The following is a 17,428-nucleotide window of genomic DNA, read 5'->3' as shown; positions in this document are numbered from 1 at the left end:
TTGATAAGGTTATAAAAGAAATAAAAGAAGACTCAATATTCTCACATCATTGAAAGATACTAGTATAATTGAAGGTCAAAGTGATCAAGTTCAATGTAGATGAGAAAATCCCCACTCGCTTCTATCGTATCCAATCACCGCTGTCCAAGGGGGAGTTGCCGCGCTTGTGCCTTTTACTCCACGCTTTTTCTTGATATCGGATCTTAAGATCTTCTCTCCTCTCACCTCCCCCCATCAGGCCTGATGGCTTTTCTACTGTGTTTTAAGTCCGACGTCTTTCTAGGACTCATCTGACGCACACCTGGAGTCAGCGGGTTTCCCGACTATGGCGTCCTCGTTCCAGGATGCGTGGCAGTGAGTGCTCCGACCACCCCTCCGTGCTTGACACAGTGAAAAAGACAAGATATCAAAAATTGAATACAGCTTCTTACAATGATGGTTTTTAGGATTGCGCTTGATGCTGAAAGGGAGCTCTTGCGATGCCTCGCTGAGAAGGAACCAACCTACGTGGAGTTTACGCACTATCTAGCCGAGTCAGTCTTACATTAATACCTGTGCGCCCCCCCTCGGTTCACACTGACCATGATATGATCATGTCGTTAGGCTCCGCTCCGCATCCCAGAATGCTATCCTCCTCGATTTCGATGCCGCTCGAGAATACGACATTGAAGGTCGCCTATGGGAAGCACACTTGAAAGTCAATACCCGCTTTCGCAAGAAGCTCTCTCGCGTGAGTGCCGGTCATTTGGGAAGAAGGCATATAGATATTCTGGTCGCTGACTCGTGCGAATCTGGATAGCACAAAGAGGAGAACGTTAAAAAGAAGCCCGTCGAGAAACGGAAGCTCGAAAAGCATTATCTGGACTTCATCAAATCAAGTCAGCGTTTCTACCGCGGATACATCCAGCATCTTTCTTCGCACTTCGGCGGCATTCTGGAATTGGAGAAAGTTGCGCGCAAGTTCAATTTTGAAAGTGCGACATATTCTACATAATAACCTCTCAGTCGGTCTGACGGTTAGAAAGAAAATGCTAATCATTTCGTCTCTTTTCCAGACCTCGCCGCGCAGCCCCCAATCAAAGTTACGCCGGACTTACGGAAGCGCATTCTTCAATCTTGCCACGCAACGCTTATTCGACTCGGTGACCTCTCTCGGTATCGGGAAACGGAATTAGTGAACAAGGATCGTAACTGGGGCCCGGCCATCGGCTATTATGATTTGGCTTCGGTCATCTACCCTACCTCGGGCGCGTCACACAATCAATTGGCGGTTATTGCGCTCGCTGATGGCAATCACTTCCGTGCTACCTATCACCTCTACAGGGCATTGTCAGCTCGGGATCCCCATCCATCGGCTAAGGGAAACCTGGAGATTGAATTTAGAAAGGTTATGAATGCGTGGGCCAAGCGAGAGTTGATTCGTCCAGAAGATGCCGGTATCCCAGGCCGAGCTTTGGCTCCTTGGTTTGTCTATCTTCATGCGCAGTGCTATAAGGGCAATGATTTCTCAGAGCACGATGAATTAGAGAGTGAGGTTATGAGCCAGCTGGCTGTGGATGTCAGAGAACAGAGATCCCTGGAGGGTACGCTCCAAAAATTCTGCCTTGTCAATATTGCCGCCGAGGATTTTGCTCGAGCACGAGCTACCGAAGAGTCGGCGAATGCGCGCATCTTCTTCGAGCGTATCAACGTGAAGACATTTTTCACATTGCTACAAATCTTGCTGGTTGAGCTGGAACGGTTCGCAGTGGAAGAATCCAATAGCAAGCCTGCTGATAATGGACCAGACAAGATGACTGTGGTTGCGCGTCGAATCCTACCTGCTCTGCGCCATTACAGTTCCTGGCTTCTCGCTACTAGCGACTTCCTTATCGCGCAGAAGGAAGAAAAGGACTCGGCTCTCTCGATCCAGATCAAGGAATTCTGGAAGATTTATGCTGGAACCCTGACTCTTCTTGCGTCTACCTTTGATGTTGTGCATCTCCCAGAGATTGACTACCTTCTAGAGGAAGACGAAGAAAGTCTCGGATTTGCACCTCTAGATCAGAAAGCCAATACTCGCCGATACTATGCTACGGAGGACCAGCTTAAACCTCGTGTGACCGATCCCGGTGTTGAAAGAAGTCATCCGAATATGGAAATGCTTTATCGGGTTCGCGAATTTGTTATCGATGGTCTTGACCTGGTCGTTGGAAACAGAATTCCTATTGCTCTGGTGGACGATGAAGATAAGAAGACCTTCATCTATCAAGAGGATGGTCTGTCTTCTCAAATCTTCTCCAGCCCGATGGGTCGTCCGGATACTCTTCCAAATGCCAACATTGAGCGCGAGGATATTCCACCGCCAACTCAAGACTCAAATTCGGTCGCCGAGGCTCGCAGCATGTTTGGAGGCTCTCAGTCAGCCACTGCATCGATGTCTGCCAATATGCATCGCATTGTGGAAGGCGTTGAACGTCTGGTCGAGTCGGACACTTATGAGAATGCACCTGGCATTCCCGATCAGTTTGCATCATTTCTAAATGACAATGAGGATATGATCACGCCGCCCGGTCATATCAGGCCCAGTTCACATGGCTTTCCTTTCACTGAACCAGGCGTGCAGCCGCTTGGGACCCCTAGGGCTCCTCCGGGCCTGGGCCCGCCGGCTGTCAATGCTGCTGCAGCTCTTCATACGTCCTTGTCTCAGTCATACACGCCGCTGCCCGCTCTGCCCAGTATTCCAAGTATCTGGAACACTTCATCTTCGGGCCCGCTAAGAGACGGCACATCTCCACGTACTCCACCAGGTCTTGGCCCGCAGGCCCCAATGCAGCAAATGTCTCCGGTCAATCCCATGTCCGAGCGGTCCCCCTCTCAAGGCCAGATCGCCAACGAACTACTCCGCCACGGCATGATGGGTCAAACTCAGTTTTCGAATTCAATGGATGCATCGCCGTCTGTTCCTTCATGGATGGCAGCCTCCAACATGTCTGCAGCCCAGGCTCAGCCTCAGGTCCCAACTCGGCCCTATCCAGCAAATACTTGGGAACGAGAATCACTCGGTCGAATGACCTTTGGCTCTTACGAGTTGCCCAGCCAAGCTATGTCGAGTATGCCTGCACCATCATGGGCGAATGATGCATTCATCGCCAGTAGCCTTGCATCTAGCACGAGTCAATTCCCCCCTGGCTTGGGCGGCCACCGAAAATCGGCTTCTCAACTTGGTGCTATTGGACAGACACCACGATGCGGTCAAGGAGGCTGATCATATTCCCGGCTTTTGTTTTTAGTACGGTAAGTATGAAAATATGGCATTATGTGCTCTGCAGCACATTCTTAACTCACCCCGTATCAGCTATACGAGAAGGTGATGTCAAATTATCTCAAATCCTGCGCAACTGGATTCTCTTTACGTATTCTGGTATCGGTGTGCTCTATTCCCGTTTCACATGGTCAAGAACTATCCAGCACAGATCAGACATTCATATGTCATGGTTAATGAGATCTGATCGATGTCCATGCTCGTTTTGATATTTCCTTTCTGATGGATGCAACTGCATTTCAGCGTCGAGTTTCAGCATCGTGGTCTACGAGCCCTTGACTCTCAACCCGATCTGTTCTCATAACCTGAATTGTCTCCCCTCTCAAGTTAGGATTTCATGGTTTTCTACGCTCTGCATTGAGATGTATGGATCCATTCTCGATAATTCCTATCACTCCTTGTTTCCTTTCTGTGGCATTCCCTTTCACTTTCTTTTCGTGTTATGAAAAGATAGATAAGTGGTCTGCACTGCGCGTTCAACACTCGACACAGCTGAGAATGATGTTGGAACTGAGACATTAGAATGACTGTCGATGTGTTGATGTTTCCATTTCTCCCTTTTCATTTTCTCTTCTTTGTTCTTTTCTCTGTTTCATGCGAGATGAAGTCCAGTCATGACCAAAATAGTCTTCTGTCTTTGTGTCACCCCTTTCTTTATTCCTCTTGCAATGTCTTAGCGTGTGGATGTGACATGATGGATGCACATTCAAGATACGACTCTTTGGAAAGGGCTTTGGTTTCGGGAATGGGTTAGGTAGTATTATGCAGAAAGTGGTGGGGGTCTAGTGTTGATGATAGGGTCAATGAATATTCAAATTAGCATCATCTTGTTACCGTTTAAATCTGCCCAGGTGTGGATGGATCATACCTACATGTAGGTACCTAGGTAGTAACCTTGGAAGACTACCTACCAGTACTAAGTATTCTTGTAAAGAGCAGCCCTGGAGGTCCATATGAACATTCAATGTTGCAATTAAAACCCAAAGTTTCGATCTCATCGTTTCATTTCATTTAAATTTTCAAGTTCTTTCAAAAATGTTCATTCCATTGGTAATGGGTTGGTTGTTGTTGTTGTTGAAAACAGGGCCTGCCCCGGTTTATCCCGTTGAACTTTGGAAGTTGATACCTATCTGTGGATATATCTCCACTGAGTTCGAGTTTCCGACTTCCAGTTTTTTTTTCTATCCATATCGCACAACAATGCAAACTTGAAGACGCCATGTTAGACGTGAGATGTCCAGCGCAACAGTCCTTCGAATACATGTGTACCCATTTTGTCTTGATTGAAACGACCTCGGGAGTAAAAAGAAAGAGATATCACCCAAGGGACAAGTGCCTTTGCGTTCGATTCTTCGACGTTAAGTCGGAAATATAATAAGAAATAGAAAAATATAATAAGAAAATAATTGGGTATAGAGGGTTGAATCATCCAAAGGTTGGTGGTGCAAGTTCAGTCAAGTGGCATTGAGTTGCACCGAGATCTTCCAAAGTGGAAAATCTTGTGTTGAAAAGTCATCATATCTAATTTTGAGCGGTACTGATTTATGACCGGGAGTAGGTCTGCTTGGGGTAGGGGAAGCTATAAAATCGCTCAACGTTAGTATGTGGTTACAGAGATTAGGGCATTACGGGCAAACTTACGAAGGTCCAAGCTCCTGGATGCTCTTGGCGGCGAGCCACTGGCCCATGTCGACGGAGTCCTCCAGGGACTTGCCACCGACAAGACCGGCGAGGAAACCACCAGCGAAGGCATCACTACGGTATATATTAGCATTCCGCATATTTCAATCAACTCGGAGGGACTTGTTAACTCACCCGGCACCGTTGGTGTCGTTGATGGCCTCCTTGGGGAGCTCGTGGACGTTGAAGGTCTTGATCTCAACCTCGCCGCTGAGGGAAGCGACGGCAACAATGGTAGCTTCAGTGCCCTGAGTGACGATGGAGACACGAGCACGCTTGTTGTTCTTCTTGGGCAGGAGGGCGAGCTTCTTGGCGATCTCAACCACATTCTCGGTACCCCACTGGTGACTCTCAGAGTAGGCAACAGCCTCAGTCTCGTTACAGACAGTGTAGTCAGTGTAGGGGAGAACACTGTCCAACTGGTCCTTGAAGAACTGGGCGATGAAAGGAGCGGACAGAGAGAGCATGAAGGGCTGAAGGTTTCCATGTATGTGAGCAGACGATCTATAAATTAGGGCAAGGATTCAACCATACCTTGTTCTTGGCAGCGGCCTCCTCAGCGAGGGCCAGGATAGCAGGAACACAGACAGTCAGGGTGGAAACCACCGACAAAGTAGAACTGGGCCTTCTCGACGAGGTCCCAGATGTGGGCCTGCTTCAGGTGCTCGAGCTTGTACTCGTTGGCAGCAGCGAGGTGGGTGCACAGGCTGCGGTTGTGGCCAGTGATGACAGCACCGCACTTGCCAGTGGGCTGGGTCTCGTCCACACGGTACTCAGTGTGGACACCGGCCTCCTCGCAGGTCTTCTTGAGGATCTCACCGTAGTTGTCCTTACCAACACAACCGATGTAGAGGACAGAGTTATCGGGCAGCAGGTACTGAGCACCCCGGGCAGTGTTCTGAGCAGCACCACCGGGGATAAGTTTAGCATCAAGCTTCATGAGGTCATCGTAGAGACCCATGTGCTGCTCCTCAGCGAGGATAGCATCATTGGCCTTCAGGCCATACTTCTCGAGGAGGGCATCGTCAGCACGAGCCTGGATATCGAGGAGAGGGTTCTCCAAGCACAGAAGAGGGTAACCTTGAGGGGCAGCCATTTTGAGATGAAAATGAAGACAAAAAGGGAAGTATTAGATAACGGGGGAAATGAATTGAACAAAATAAAAAGAGGAGCAGGAGGAGAACCTGAAGGTGGGAGAGGATGGAGGGGCCCGGCAGAAAAGAGTCCGGGCACCGGGCGGAAAGCGGCTCCACTTGATGTGATATGTTCCATCAGTTTAACCGTGACAAGTCTATTTGCTTTTATTTCCAAAGGGACAAAATACTATTTCCCCAATCATTTAATCTCAAAATACTTCACCATGGCCGACCATACACTGGAGATCCCTGAGATCATTCAAACCGCCTCAATTCAGTCCCATCCCTCCGCTGCTCATGACATCAACCCGTCCACTGCGGCCTCCGAGAAACGCCCCGTGGTTGCTGCTCCAGCTTCGGACGCCGGCAGCTTGTCCTCGGATATCGTCGATGAGAGCCGGGTAATTCGGCCCTTGCGCCGGCATCAGACACTCCCTCCACTCCCCGACCTTCGCTTCGAACAAAGTTATCTAGCTAGTCTGAAGGATGCGGATACCTGGGGACGGGTGGCATGGATCACCATAAGGGACCAAGTAAGTACCTGTGAGATGTCATGTTTTGTTTAAGCACTTTCTAATAACTGGTGGTAATTCCATAGGTCCTCCTCCCACTTATTCAAGGCACAGTCTGGACACTTGCACTTTCTGGTTGGAAGTTCTGGAACCGCAGTGCCTCCCTTGGTGGACAAACGCTGGGCAGCAAAGTTCGTCGTTGGTGGTACGAGGTCAATAACTGGAAGCTTCCACCCAAGTGGACTAAGAGCCCGAAGTTGGCATCGCAAGTTGAAGAAGTGAGTAGACATCGTTATGGACTCTCTACCTCGCTCTTCGAATAGGGGCAATGCGACTGATGCTATTGGAGTTTTTGCAGTTCTATGAAGCCCAGTTTTCTAACGCTGGGTCGGATTGATATCTTGTGATTAAAAATACTATGACTGGGTTTCAAGTCCTTAAACTTGGATGCCAGCTACGTCTTGTCTGATTAGCACTTTTTTGGCGTTGGGGTTATGGTTTCGAATATTTGTTTTGTTCAAGTTCTACTGTACTATCCATATTGTCTGTTATATATCCCAATATCTAGATTATTACGCCACATTTCCTACATTTGATACGAGTATATTCCTCTCTTTCAACTGATTATCTTATTTCGATCCCTATCGTATCGCTCTATTGTACAGAAATAATACATTTCAAGCAAAGGTTCCCCTCTGGAGCGAAACAGTACACATAAATGACTTCTTGACTTCTCTATCCAAAAACGGGCATCTCAAAGGCTTAATTTTGCGGGTTCAATCATGGGGTAAGAGGAGCTTGAGGGGCTCCAGCGACAGAATGACTTTCGGCATGAGGAATTGGTCCAGACCATCCATTGGCTTCGGTTGGGTGACTGCTCTTTGGGGCTTCAGTGATGGCACCAATTGACATGGGCGATGCAGCTACCACTGCCGCTGGAGCTGCAGGCGTAGTGATCGGCTGTGAAGTCTGCGGTGCGGGAGTAGGGTAAACTGTAGAGGCCCCATCTTGACTAACAGGTTTCACCAGAGGATCCTGCCCAGGAGGCGGCTCCTCGGCAGATGTTTTGAGTTCACTTGGTACATTTCCTTTCCCATATCGAAGCTGGACAACAAGGCTAGGGGGGTTCGCCATCGATGATTGACTCATCGCCACTTGCATTTTCTCCTTCGTCGTCGCCCTCAAAATCGTTTTCATCATCTCCACTGCACCATTCATGGCCACTTTCATTTCCAGAATCTCGAGCCTCCGACTCATCATCAAGGTCATCAGCCGCATACCCAGAATAGCCATTAGGATTAGTAGATGTTCTAGATCTCTGTGGTCGTGTAGTATCTTCTTCCTCTTCATCCGAATCTTCTCGCTGTCCACTAAGCAGGGCCTCTCCGTATAGGCCTCCAGCGCGAGATCGGACCTGTCTTCCGCTAGCAGTAAATCGTGTACGAGACTCAGCAGGTGCCACATTAGATGAGGCATTGCGAGCAGACCGCCTGGTAGATTGGTCGTCGGAGAACATGTCCTCATCCTCAGAGTACGTGTACTTCAACCGTTTGCCACGAGTGCGGCCTTCGTACATTGAAAAGCCAGGCTCAGGTCGAGAGAACGCAGCCTTGCGTGCAAGACGATAATCACGACGGCGCCGTTTCTAGGCTTTCTGTCAGCTCTATACCTTGATTATTTTCATACAAAACTGACCTCTTCTGATGCTTCGAATCGTGGAATAGCTGCCATAATCCGCTCACTAAGTTTCTTGGCATTTGTTCCCTTCTCTTGCTGAAGCTTCTCGGCAATGATTTGTATCTCAGGAATACTTCCAGCGACACTCCGCCAGCTGATATTCTTCAGAGAGGGGTTACTTTCTCGGTACAGGCGGAAATGGGTGTCATCTTGCCCTTCAATGAGCCAGTATCGCCTTTTCAAACTATCTCGGCCCCAGGCTTGGACAGACAGCGGTTGGTTGAGATCATCGTCGTGGCGCGCTTGTTTGTACGATTCCTTGATTTTGGCCTGAATGGCATCAGATGAGGAAAGAGACCAGAGAACCAATGCTCTTAATAGTTCGAGCTAGAAAAGATGAGAAAAATAAAAGTCAGAAGAAAATCTCGGCATAACCAAAAAGAAAGCTCTGGTGCATACACGTTCTTCCGGCGACATGGTCGCAAAGCTGCGACCCCCATGAAGGGGATTCTTGCCCTCCCATGCTTTGGGCCATTGCGACTGATGCGTCGAAATTGCCTCTTCCAGTGGTCGCGTGTAGTGATTCCGTCTAGAAATTATATATTGTCAGTTCCTTTGATCCTGATGTCTTTTGGCCTGTAATAGCTCAGAGCGATCGGGTATTGGTAGCTCTGCGCCGGATTGCGGGATGGCGATCGGGTGGCGACCATACTCAACGTCCTTCTTGCGGTTCAAAACAAGGCCAAGTAATGCGCATAGTAATCTCTCTACATATTCACCAGGCGGTGACTCTTCTAACCCTCTCTCAATATCCTGTGGTCCAAAATGAGGCATGCTTCGAGGAAAGGCTTCGTGGAAGCGCGCGCGGAACGTGACAAGGAACTAAACAATGCGATCACTCAGCAAACGTGTTTTTGATTATAACAAACGCGTCATATGTATATGACAGAATCTAGTAATCCATTGAACATATCAGCGACAGGAAAACTCACAGGAATCTTGGGATTATCGGCCAGGACATATTCATGCGGTGGTGATGGCTCCCGCTTTGGCGGCGGAGTTTCCGACTCCTTCTTAAAGTACTTTGCAATACCAACTGGAGCTTCATCGACCTCCATAGCTTCATCATCTGTCGGAGGTGCTGATGACAGCGAAGAAATATCTGAATCTGAATGTGCCATGTTCAGAGGTGGGGTTGTTGGGGGTGGTTAAGATAGATGCTAAGAACAGAGTTGAAGTGCGCGAAGGAAACGTCACGTCGGGTCCTTGGGAACTGCGCCCGCAAAGGTGATTATTTAATGGATTCCTTACGCGCCTATTCTTCTACGCAATGAGCTTGTGTAGTATGGTTATGAGTTGAAAATTAAATAGGAGAGCTTTTCTATTATGATCTATACAGGGCTTCCTACATGAAATCGATTCTAAGTGCATAGGTTTTGCCTAAACTAGGTACCAAGGCGAGATTTTGAATGTGGGTGATCTCTGAGGACTGAGATCTCATTTACAAGGCAATTATTCAGCTCGGAATTGAATCAAAACATTCAAAACGGTCTTGCTGTTAAAAAGTTGAACCCCCTGGAGCTTGGTAGTATAAACCTTGTTAGAGAAGTACCATTGAATGTCTCTCAGGCTTATCATATTCAATTACATGTCTCCTGGCGACTGTTGAGAAAATGACCTGAATTGTTTTAAGTTAAATGTATGAGATCAAATATTCGATGGTTTATGCCCAGGTACTCAAGATGAATCAACTTATCCAGCACGGTCGGGGTGATGATACCAAGTGCAGGACCGAGTTATGGGCCTCAGGGTTATCGATAGGGTCACGTGAGGGCACTAGGTCATCGGCAGAGCAGCCTGGACATCGGCTACCATGACCACTGAAAAGATGAGAATAGTCTACTAGTGACCCATTTGGTGTAAATGCTCTTTGAGAGGGGTCAGACTCTCTAATTGCGATAATATTCCTATTATGGTCTAATTTTTTTTTTCCTGATAGCTGATTGAAAATTATTTGTCTTGTGGGGAATTGCGAAGTAGAGACTGTCAACTGGTCTAGTGAATCCATGGATCGAAAGTCAGGTGATCTAATTATATAATCCACATACCACTAACCCCAATTGGGTTTGATTAGCGACTGCGCCCTAAAGCCCACACAGTCCCGGTCTCCAACGATTTCTCATCCTCCCAACGACAAGCCTATCTTCAATTCGAGGTACGACCTTTCCTTCTCGACCGTCCCCGACCTCGTCTGTCCTCCTCAGTTATACTAACAACAGGTTCTTCTTTCCCTACAGACAGTCGCCATGGGTCGTGTGATCCGCAACCAGAGGAAGGGCCGTGGCTCCATTTTCAGTGAGTGCGACCGCATCCAAAAATCCCACAAACACATCCTGGATTGAAATTTCGGACGACGCTGCATTCGCGAGCAGGCAAGAGAATGGAATTACACTGGAATACACCACACCATTTTACACCACAATCGCAAAGGGAATTTGGAATGGATTGCTGATGTCGATTTTTTTTTCTGTCTATAGCGGCCAACACCCGTCTCAACAAGGCCCCCGCTCAGTTCCGTACCCTCGATTACGCTGAGCGCCACGGATACACCCGTGGTGTTGTCAAGGAGATCATCCACGATGCCGGTCGTGGTGCTCCCCTCGCCAAGGTCCAGTTCCGTCACCCTTACAAGTTCAAGATGATCACCGAGACCTTCATCGCCAACGAGGGCATGTACACCGGCCAGTTCATCTACGCCGGTAAGAACGCTCAGCTGACCGTCGGCAACGTTCTTCCTCTCGCCTCCATGCCCGAGGGTACCGTCATCACCAACGTCGAGGAGAAGGCTGGTGACCGTGGTGCGCTTGGTCGTACCTCCGGTAACTACGTTACCGTCATCGGCCACAACCCCGATGAGGGCAAGACCCGCATCAAGCTCCCCTCCGGTGCTAAGAAGGTCGTCAAGAACACCGCCCGTGGTATGGTTGGTATCGTCGCCGGTGGTGGCCGTACCGACAAGCCCCTCCTGAAGGCTTCTCGCGCCAAGCACAAGTTCGCCGTCAAGCGCAACTCTTGGCCCAAGACTCGTGGTGTTGCCATGAACCCCGTCGATCACGTAAGTTTTGACTGCTTTTATCCCCCAAATCTATGGATTCCAGGATCCGTTTTTTCTAACGTGGTTTTTTTCTATCTCTACAGCCTCACGGTGGTGGTAACCACCAGCACATTGGTAAGGCTTCTACCATCTCTCGCTACGCCGCCCAGGGTCAAAAGGCTGGTCTCATTGCTGCCCGCCGTACTGGTCTGCTCCGTGGTACCCAGAAGACCAAGGATTAAGGGTAGTGATGATGATTTGTGGAGTTATTCTTGTGACGGGTTGAAAATGGACTTCTGCTACGAGACATATGTACTTAGGCGGCTGCGGATAAGCGTCCCATGCGCCCTTAGCGAATTAAGGTTGTGGCCACCATCCTTTTTCTGAACAAACCAACAAAAAAGGGTGATGGAATGGGGTCCGGGGTTGGCCTCTGTCGAGGGCAGGATGGAAAATCAAAAATGGCCCAGTGGGGCTCAATGATACACCTTCGAAACTTCAAACTGTCCTGGTGCCTGCCCTTGTAGATTGTAGACCAGTACATTAATTCAATCAATCTTAGATAGGATTGATATCTACTGAGTACATAAGATTTAGTTAGGTGGATTTTTAAGGTTGATCCTAATATCTTGATGTTCAAGTGAGTCCGATCTATATGGACTTCAGTCATCGGTGTCTCAGGCTGGCCCAGTCCACATGCCCGCTGGCCAATGCAAACCTTCCATGTTCCAATGTTCTTCCGCGTGTACATAATACAGGTGTCCCCACCTATTAATCTATATGTATAGGTACGACTTCTAGATGTCGAGAATATTTGAAGGTTGAAGATACCTTTCCCAGGTATCGAGACAGGAATTGGTACTTATTACTACCTACATATGTGGACTTGTCTCAACCTTGGAAACTTGAAGTCACGGTGCCAGTACTCGACCTTCAGGACTCGGAGTCAACGTATTACTCATGTGCATAGAATTGCTGCCAGTGCCAGTGATCCCGACTCGGAAATTTCAATCAATCATATGTACATAGGTAGTACTAGTAGTAGTACATATGTAGCACTCCAAGTTCAAATGTTCCAAGCCTGAGGTTCAATGGATGCCAGTGTTGAGCGCTTGAGTACAATGGAACCCTCAATTGTATCCATCATGACTCGGATCATGTACATTGCTTGATCTGAGTCCATACAAATCGCCGGTTGATTTCCAAGGTTCCAACCTTGGAAGGTTGGATTATGATGGATCACCTGGGCAATCCACCTGGGCATTGATCCAGCCGGATTGATGTATCACCTCAGCCCTGGAGCAGTGGCACTGTGGTGCCAGTATATTAGGCAAGATTTCGAGTCAAGTCACCCGAGGACAGTTCAAATGTTGTATTAGTAGTAGGTAGTATGCTCAATCCGAGTCCTGGACTCGGACCTTGGGAGGTCTACTAGTAAAATCACGGTGCTTCAAGTTTTGTCGATGATTATATATACATAAACCTCGGGCCGTAACCGGCGCTTTCAAATGTACATACTAGTACGAAATCTCGGAACTGATGCCTACCTGTTAAGCGCCAGTGACACCTAAGGGTTAAAGATAAACATGGATCATGATCAAGCTATTGAGACCTCCAGGGCTCAATTCCATCCATGTAAACAATATTATTTATGGTCGCATTTCCTAGTACAATGATCGGATTAAACCCGTTGCTCTCAAATTGACCAATCAGCGGATGATCAGAACATTTGAAAGCCCATTTAATATTCAGGACGCTTCAAGTTTCTTTTCTCACTCATTGTACCCACAAATTCCGAGTTATACAGTATATTCGTAACTTGAAGTGCAACTCGAGATAATATTGCTTACGATTTCTCATGATGATTGCAAATCCCACACAAAAAATCCCTCGACTCAGTCAGACTACGGAAACCCTCACCTCCGCTGAGCGGTGGCAAGCCATAACCAAGCGTGATACCACAGTGAACAGCTTCGTCTACGGTGTCATCACCACAAAAATCTACTGCCGACCATCTTGTGGTGCCCGTCTTGCTCGCCGAACCAATGTCAAATTCTACAACACTCCTTCCCAAGCCGAGAATGCAGGTTTCCGGCCCTGTAAGCGCTGCCGGCCACAGTTGGACGGTACCGCAGTGCAGAGTAATCCCCAAACAGCAATGGTCAAGAAAGCATGCAAGGAAATCCGGGAAAAAACTGCTGCAGGACAAAAACCCCGATTGAATGAACTGGCGGCTCAGGCAGGGCTGACACCAAGCCACTTCCATCGGGTGTTTAAAAAGTTACTCGGCGTTACGCCGGGTCAGTATGCTATTAGTGTGACTCGGAATGGAAGCTGTGCTTCAGGCTCTTTATCACCAGAGACTTTGTCTGAGTTTGAAACACCACCCCAACAACCATCGCCATTGAGGGTAAGGGGATTGGGGACGAAGAGGGATTGGGATTTTGATGTGGATTTAGTGCGAGGCAGCGCGCTTCCTGAGGGAGCGGCTCCGCTGGATTCCCCTGTCATCATGGACTATTCATGGAATGAGTTTGATCTTTTGTTGGCGGCTGAGGAACAAGGGCGGCTAGAGCCTTGGGAAGCTTGCTCTATTGATCCCCGGATTCTTTGAGCGCCCAGGTGAGACGGTCGCGAACCGGTTCTTTCTAGGCAAAAGAGGGGGCGGGGGTGGGTCTTTTAGGCTTCTGATTTCTTTTATTTTCTAATCACATTATATGATGCATATGACGGCAATGAGACATGAGTTTACATTATGACTTGATAACTCCGAACAAGCAATGGGTCTGTTACACCATAGTGGGGAGTACACCTGGCAGGATACATGATACATATCGCAACTCCGTATCTATCAGGAGTAAAGATAAGCATATTACAGGTCTTCAGGAAGCCAGGCGACCCTGCATAGAAGGCTGTGAAGGATAAGAAATAGATTAAGTCACATTTCAGATTCAACGATGATTTGACGTGGCTAATATTCATCGCCACCACCATGCACGCTTGGCATTAAATCGGTAAGGATAAACTGAAACATGGACGAAACCCAGAACTCCAGACTTTTGTGGTGCCCAATGCACCATGCACCGTGCACTCTCGTAGTCGTTACAGCGATTTGCATGGAGTGCGATCGGCAGGCGACACGCATCCCGTTGGGATCACCGCAGTCAAGTAGTCAAGTATGATGATTCAATTGGCGCCTTATGGAACTTATCCACAAGACCCTGTTCCCTCTTGTACCGAGTACATTGTGAAATCCAAAGGGTGGCGTGTCAAGAAGATAATTATAGCCTAAGACGATCCGGGACGAAGTTCCTGGTCTTCCAATTGGAATTGAACTTATTGTCGTTTCCCCACCGACGGCCCACTAACGCGTGTCACCTTTAACCGCCATCGAGATTATCGAGCCTAGATGAAACACTTTCAATTTCCCAGATCTTGGGAGAGAAAAAGGGGGGATTTTCTGGTTTACTTCCAGTTTAAGGATCTAGATCATAGAAACTTGAAATTATAAGACAAGAAAAAAAGAAAGGAATAAAAAGAAAGCTGAAGCGCATTCTCCACCGATCGACATTTGTATCTGGGATGCAAGCAGTGAAACGCTTTAGGGGGTTCCAGAATTTCTGAATTAGTTGATACATTCTGATTGCTTTGTTACTTTCTTTTTAATACTATTTTTTCTGTATTTTCCTTTTTTATCTAAAATAAATTATCAATAGCGTGAATGATTAATTGAATTTGCCATCTTAAGTCTTGAGTGGGAGTTACTCCGGATCTTTATTATCAACAAGTCTCTCTCTCCCCTTCGCTTCCTTCCCCAACCTCCCCTTTCTTTTCTTTCCCCCACCTCTCCCCCCTTCTCAACTTCCACTCTTTTCTGTTTGTTCCTTCGAACTCGTACTTCCAAGGCAAATTTACAATCGTTTCACAAAACAATTACACATTTACTCCAATCGCTGCCGGCCTGCGACAAGAGGGGTTTTCTATTTCGAAGATTTTCAACACTAGTTCTGCCACCTACCAACTTTCTCACACTCCAGAGAATAATCCAACTTCATCATGCACGTGAACAAGAGAATCGGACGCTTTAAGCAGTGGGCTGGAGAGCGGATGGGTGGTGAGGCCAAGACCAACCAATCAGATGATTTCAAGGCTCTGGAGACAGAGATGGGAGTGCGACATGAAGGTAAACAAAACAGAACTCGAATTAACTGAGAGATCGACTCCTCATACTAATGTGGTTGGTTTACAGGCGTCGACCGCATTCATAAGTCCATGACTGCTTACGTCAAGGCCATCTCCAAGCGTACCGAGGGCGACGATAAGGAGAAGACCTTGCCTGTCGCTCATCTGGGAGGCAGCATGGTCAGCCATGGAGAGGACTTTGATGTCAACTCAGAATACGGGCAGTGCCTACTTAGTAAGTGAATATCACTAAAGTCGCTTGAACCACATCTCTAACGGCTATATTTAGTGCTTGGACGCACCGAAGAGCGCATTGCTCGTGTTCAAGAAAGTTACATTACACAAGCGAATTCAAGCTGGCTTGAATCCCTAGAGCGATCTCTGACCCAGATGAAAGAGTATCAGCAGGCTCGCAAGAAGCTAGACAGTCGACGACTGGCATATGATACTTCTCTTTCCAAGATGGAAAAAGCGAAGAAAGAGGACTTCCGGGTCGAAGAGGAGCTTCGGACGCAAAAAGTCAAATATGAAGAAGCTAATGACGATGTTCTTCGCCGCATGCAGGACATTAAGGACGCCGAAGTTGACAGCGTGATGGATCTGACCTCATTCCTGGACGCCCAGCTGGAATACCATGACAGGTGCCGGGAGGCCCTTCTGCAACTGAGGAACGAGTGGCCTGGCGGGTAAGTTCCCTCAAATTCACTCACTCTAGTTCTGTCATATTAACATGTAATTATAGAGCCGCACCTGCTCCGGCACCCGGACGCCGTCACCCTGGACGAGCTCGTTCCAACACAGCTCACTCGTACCAAGAGAGGTATGAGCCCGTGCAGGAGGAGCTGACGAACGCTGTGGAGGCCCGACCCGTAATTCGGCCGACTCGGACAGTATCGTCTAATCACGCGGATGCTTCCCCGAGAGATGCGTATCCCACCAACAACTCTTATTCGCGGCCTGTCTTGAGTCGAACCCCCACTTTTGAGGGCCCGACCCAGCTTCGACAAGAGCAATCTCCGGTGGCATCTCAATGGATCCAACGAACCGCAAGTGACACTCTCTCGACCCGTCGAAGCAGCACCTACCTGAATGCTCGATCCACTGTGGATCCATATGCCGATTCAGAGGTTAGCTCCTATGGCTCCTATGGTCGTTCCAGCCCAGAGCGGATGTACGGTGATCGATCATGCTCTCCAGCTACATCTCATGGTAGCGTGCCATCACGCCGACCTAGCTCTACAGCTTTGAATGCATCTGGATTGTCGAAGAAAGCCCCTCCACCACCTCCCCCATCTCGTGCAAAGAAGCCACCTCCACCTCCACCCGTCAAGCGCACCTTGACCACTGCATAGGAAGCAGATGAGGTGTATTCAACCCGGGATGGTGGACCGGGGGCGTTTGGCATTGCGATTTAAAACGAGTGTTTGGCTTTACTTTGTTTTCTTTTCTTATTATTATCTCTTCTAGCGCTGGATCTTATTAGTGCTTGCTACTTAGGTAGCATTTTTTTCCGTTCGTTTTACCCATATTTCCCTTTATGTCATTGTGAGACTCTCCTTTTTGCATTGTTTTCTTGAGTTGGACACTGGGATTATTTGTTCCTTTGACTCTGAGCTGCATTGGTTCGTGCATGAGTTGATCCTGAGTATAGCACTAGTGAAACTACAATTATATGGAACTATGGCGTCACTGGCATATACAATCCACATTTTTTTTCTATCATAGTAAGTAGTGATGTAAGTTGCCAGTGTAATGGAGATATCTCCTGGTGGCTAAGATGAATATAGATCGGCTAACTGACATAAATACTCCCTATATGTATGAAAGATGCACATATGCATTA

General features: G+C 48.0%; 7 protein-coding genes across 7 annotated transcripts; 5 read left to right on the top strand and 2 right to left on the bottom strand.

Annotated features, from left to right (window-relative positions):
- Nucleotides 1–325: 325 nt before the first annotated feature.
- Nucleotides 326–3,247, top strand: N7483_001071 (uncharacterized protein; the record flags this gene model as incomplete). Its single annotated transcript, XM_057084509.1, has 5 exons — nucleotides 326–354; nucleotides 447–533; nucleotides 604–730; nucleotides 800–974; nucleotides 1,056–3,247. The coding sequence occupies 5 exons, from the start codon at nucleotides 326–328 to the stop codon at nucleotides 3,245–3,247; spliced, it is 2,610 nt and encodes an 869-aa protein (XP_056950658.1).
- A 1,599-nt stretch (nucleotides 3,248–4,846) lies between these two features.
- N7483_001070 (adenosine kinase) lies at nucleotides 4,847–6,080 on the bottom strand (the record flags this gene model as incomplete). Its single annotated transcript, XM_057084508.1, has 5 exons — nucleotides 4,847–4,883; nucleotides 4,946–5,059; nucleotides 5,120–5,457; nucleotides 5,519–5,539; nucleotides 5,595–6,080. 5 exons carry the CDS (start codon nucleotides 6,078–6,080, stop codon nucleotides 4,847–4,849), a joined length of 996 nt encoding a protein of 331 aa, XP_056950657.1.
- A 264-nt stretch (nucleotides 6,081–6,344) lies between these two features.
- Nucleotides 6,345–7,029, top strand: N7483_001069 (DUF1770 domain-containing protein; the record flags this gene model as incomplete). The annotated part of the gene is made up of 3 exons (XM_057084507.1): nucleotides 6,345–6,653; nucleotides 6,719–6,910; nucleotides 6,991–7,029. 3 exons carry the CDS (start codon nucleotides 6,345–6,347, stop codon nucleotides 7,027–7,029), a joined length of 540 nt encoding a protein of 179 aa, XP_056950656.1.
- A 383-nt stretch (nucleotides 7,030–7,412) lies between these two features.
- N7483_001068 (uncharacterized protein) lies at nucleotides 7,413–9,490 on the bottom strand (the record flags this gene model as incomplete). The annotated part of the gene is made up of 6 exons (XM_057084506.1): nucleotides 7,413–7,749; nucleotides 7,778–8,277; nucleotides 8,319–8,696; nucleotides 8,769–8,898; nucleotides 9,022–9,191; nucleotides 9,302–9,490. The coding sequence occupies 6 exons, from the start codon at nucleotides 9,488–9,490 to the stop codon at nucleotides 7,413–7,415; spliced, it is 1,704 nt and encodes a 567-aa protein (XP_056950655.1).
- Nucleotides 9,491–10,182: 692 nt separating this feature from the next.
- N7483_001067 (60S ribosomal uL2 domain-containing protein) lies at nucleotides 10,183–11,645 on the top strand (the record flags this gene model as incomplete). Its single annotated transcript, XM_057084505.1, has 5 exons — nucleotides 10,183–10,206; nucleotides 10,444–10,524; nucleotides 10,607–10,664; nucleotides 10,847–11,424; nucleotides 11,508–11,645. 5 exons carry the CDS (start codon nucleotides 10,183–10,185, stop codon nucleotides 11,643–11,645), a joined length of 879 nt encoding a protein of 292 aa, XP_056950654.1.
- Nucleotides 11,646–13,264: 1,619 nt separating this feature from the next.
- Nucleotides 13,265–14,017, top strand: mpt (putative DNA repair and transcription factor Ada; the record flags this gene model as incomplete). The annotated part of the gene is made up of 1 exon (XM_057084504.1): nucleotides 13,265–14,017. One exon carries the CDS (start codon nucleotides 13,265–13,267, stop codon nucleotides 14,015–14,017), a length of 753 nt encoding a protein of 250 aa, XP_056950653.1.
- A 1,442-nt stretch (nucleotides 14,018–15,459) lies between these two features.
- On the top strand, nucleotides 15,460–16,937 carry N7483_001065 (uncharacterized protein; the record flags this gene model as incomplete). The annotated part of the gene is made up of 4 exons (XM_057084503.1): nucleotides 15,460–15,586; nucleotides 15,653–15,820; nucleotides 15,875–16,271; nucleotides 16,328–16,937. The coding sequence occupies 4 exons, from the start codon at nucleotides 15,460–15,462 to the stop codon at nucleotides 16,935–16,937; spliced, it is 1,302 nt and encodes a 433-aa protein (XP_056950652.1).
- Nucleotides 16,938–17,428: the final 491 nt, after the last annotated feature.

This window comes from Penicillium malachiteum (genome assembly GCF_028827825.1).
Source record: "Penicillium malachiteum strain IBT 17515 chromosome Unknown utg000001l:1.0-8184562.0:1.0-8186909.0, whole genome shotgun sequence".
Lineage (NCBI taxonomy): Eukaryota > Fungi > Ascomycota > Eurotiomycetes > Eurotiales > Aspergillaceae > Penicillium > Penicillium malachiteum.
This window is presented reverse-complemented; position numbering and strand designations above follow the sequence as displayed.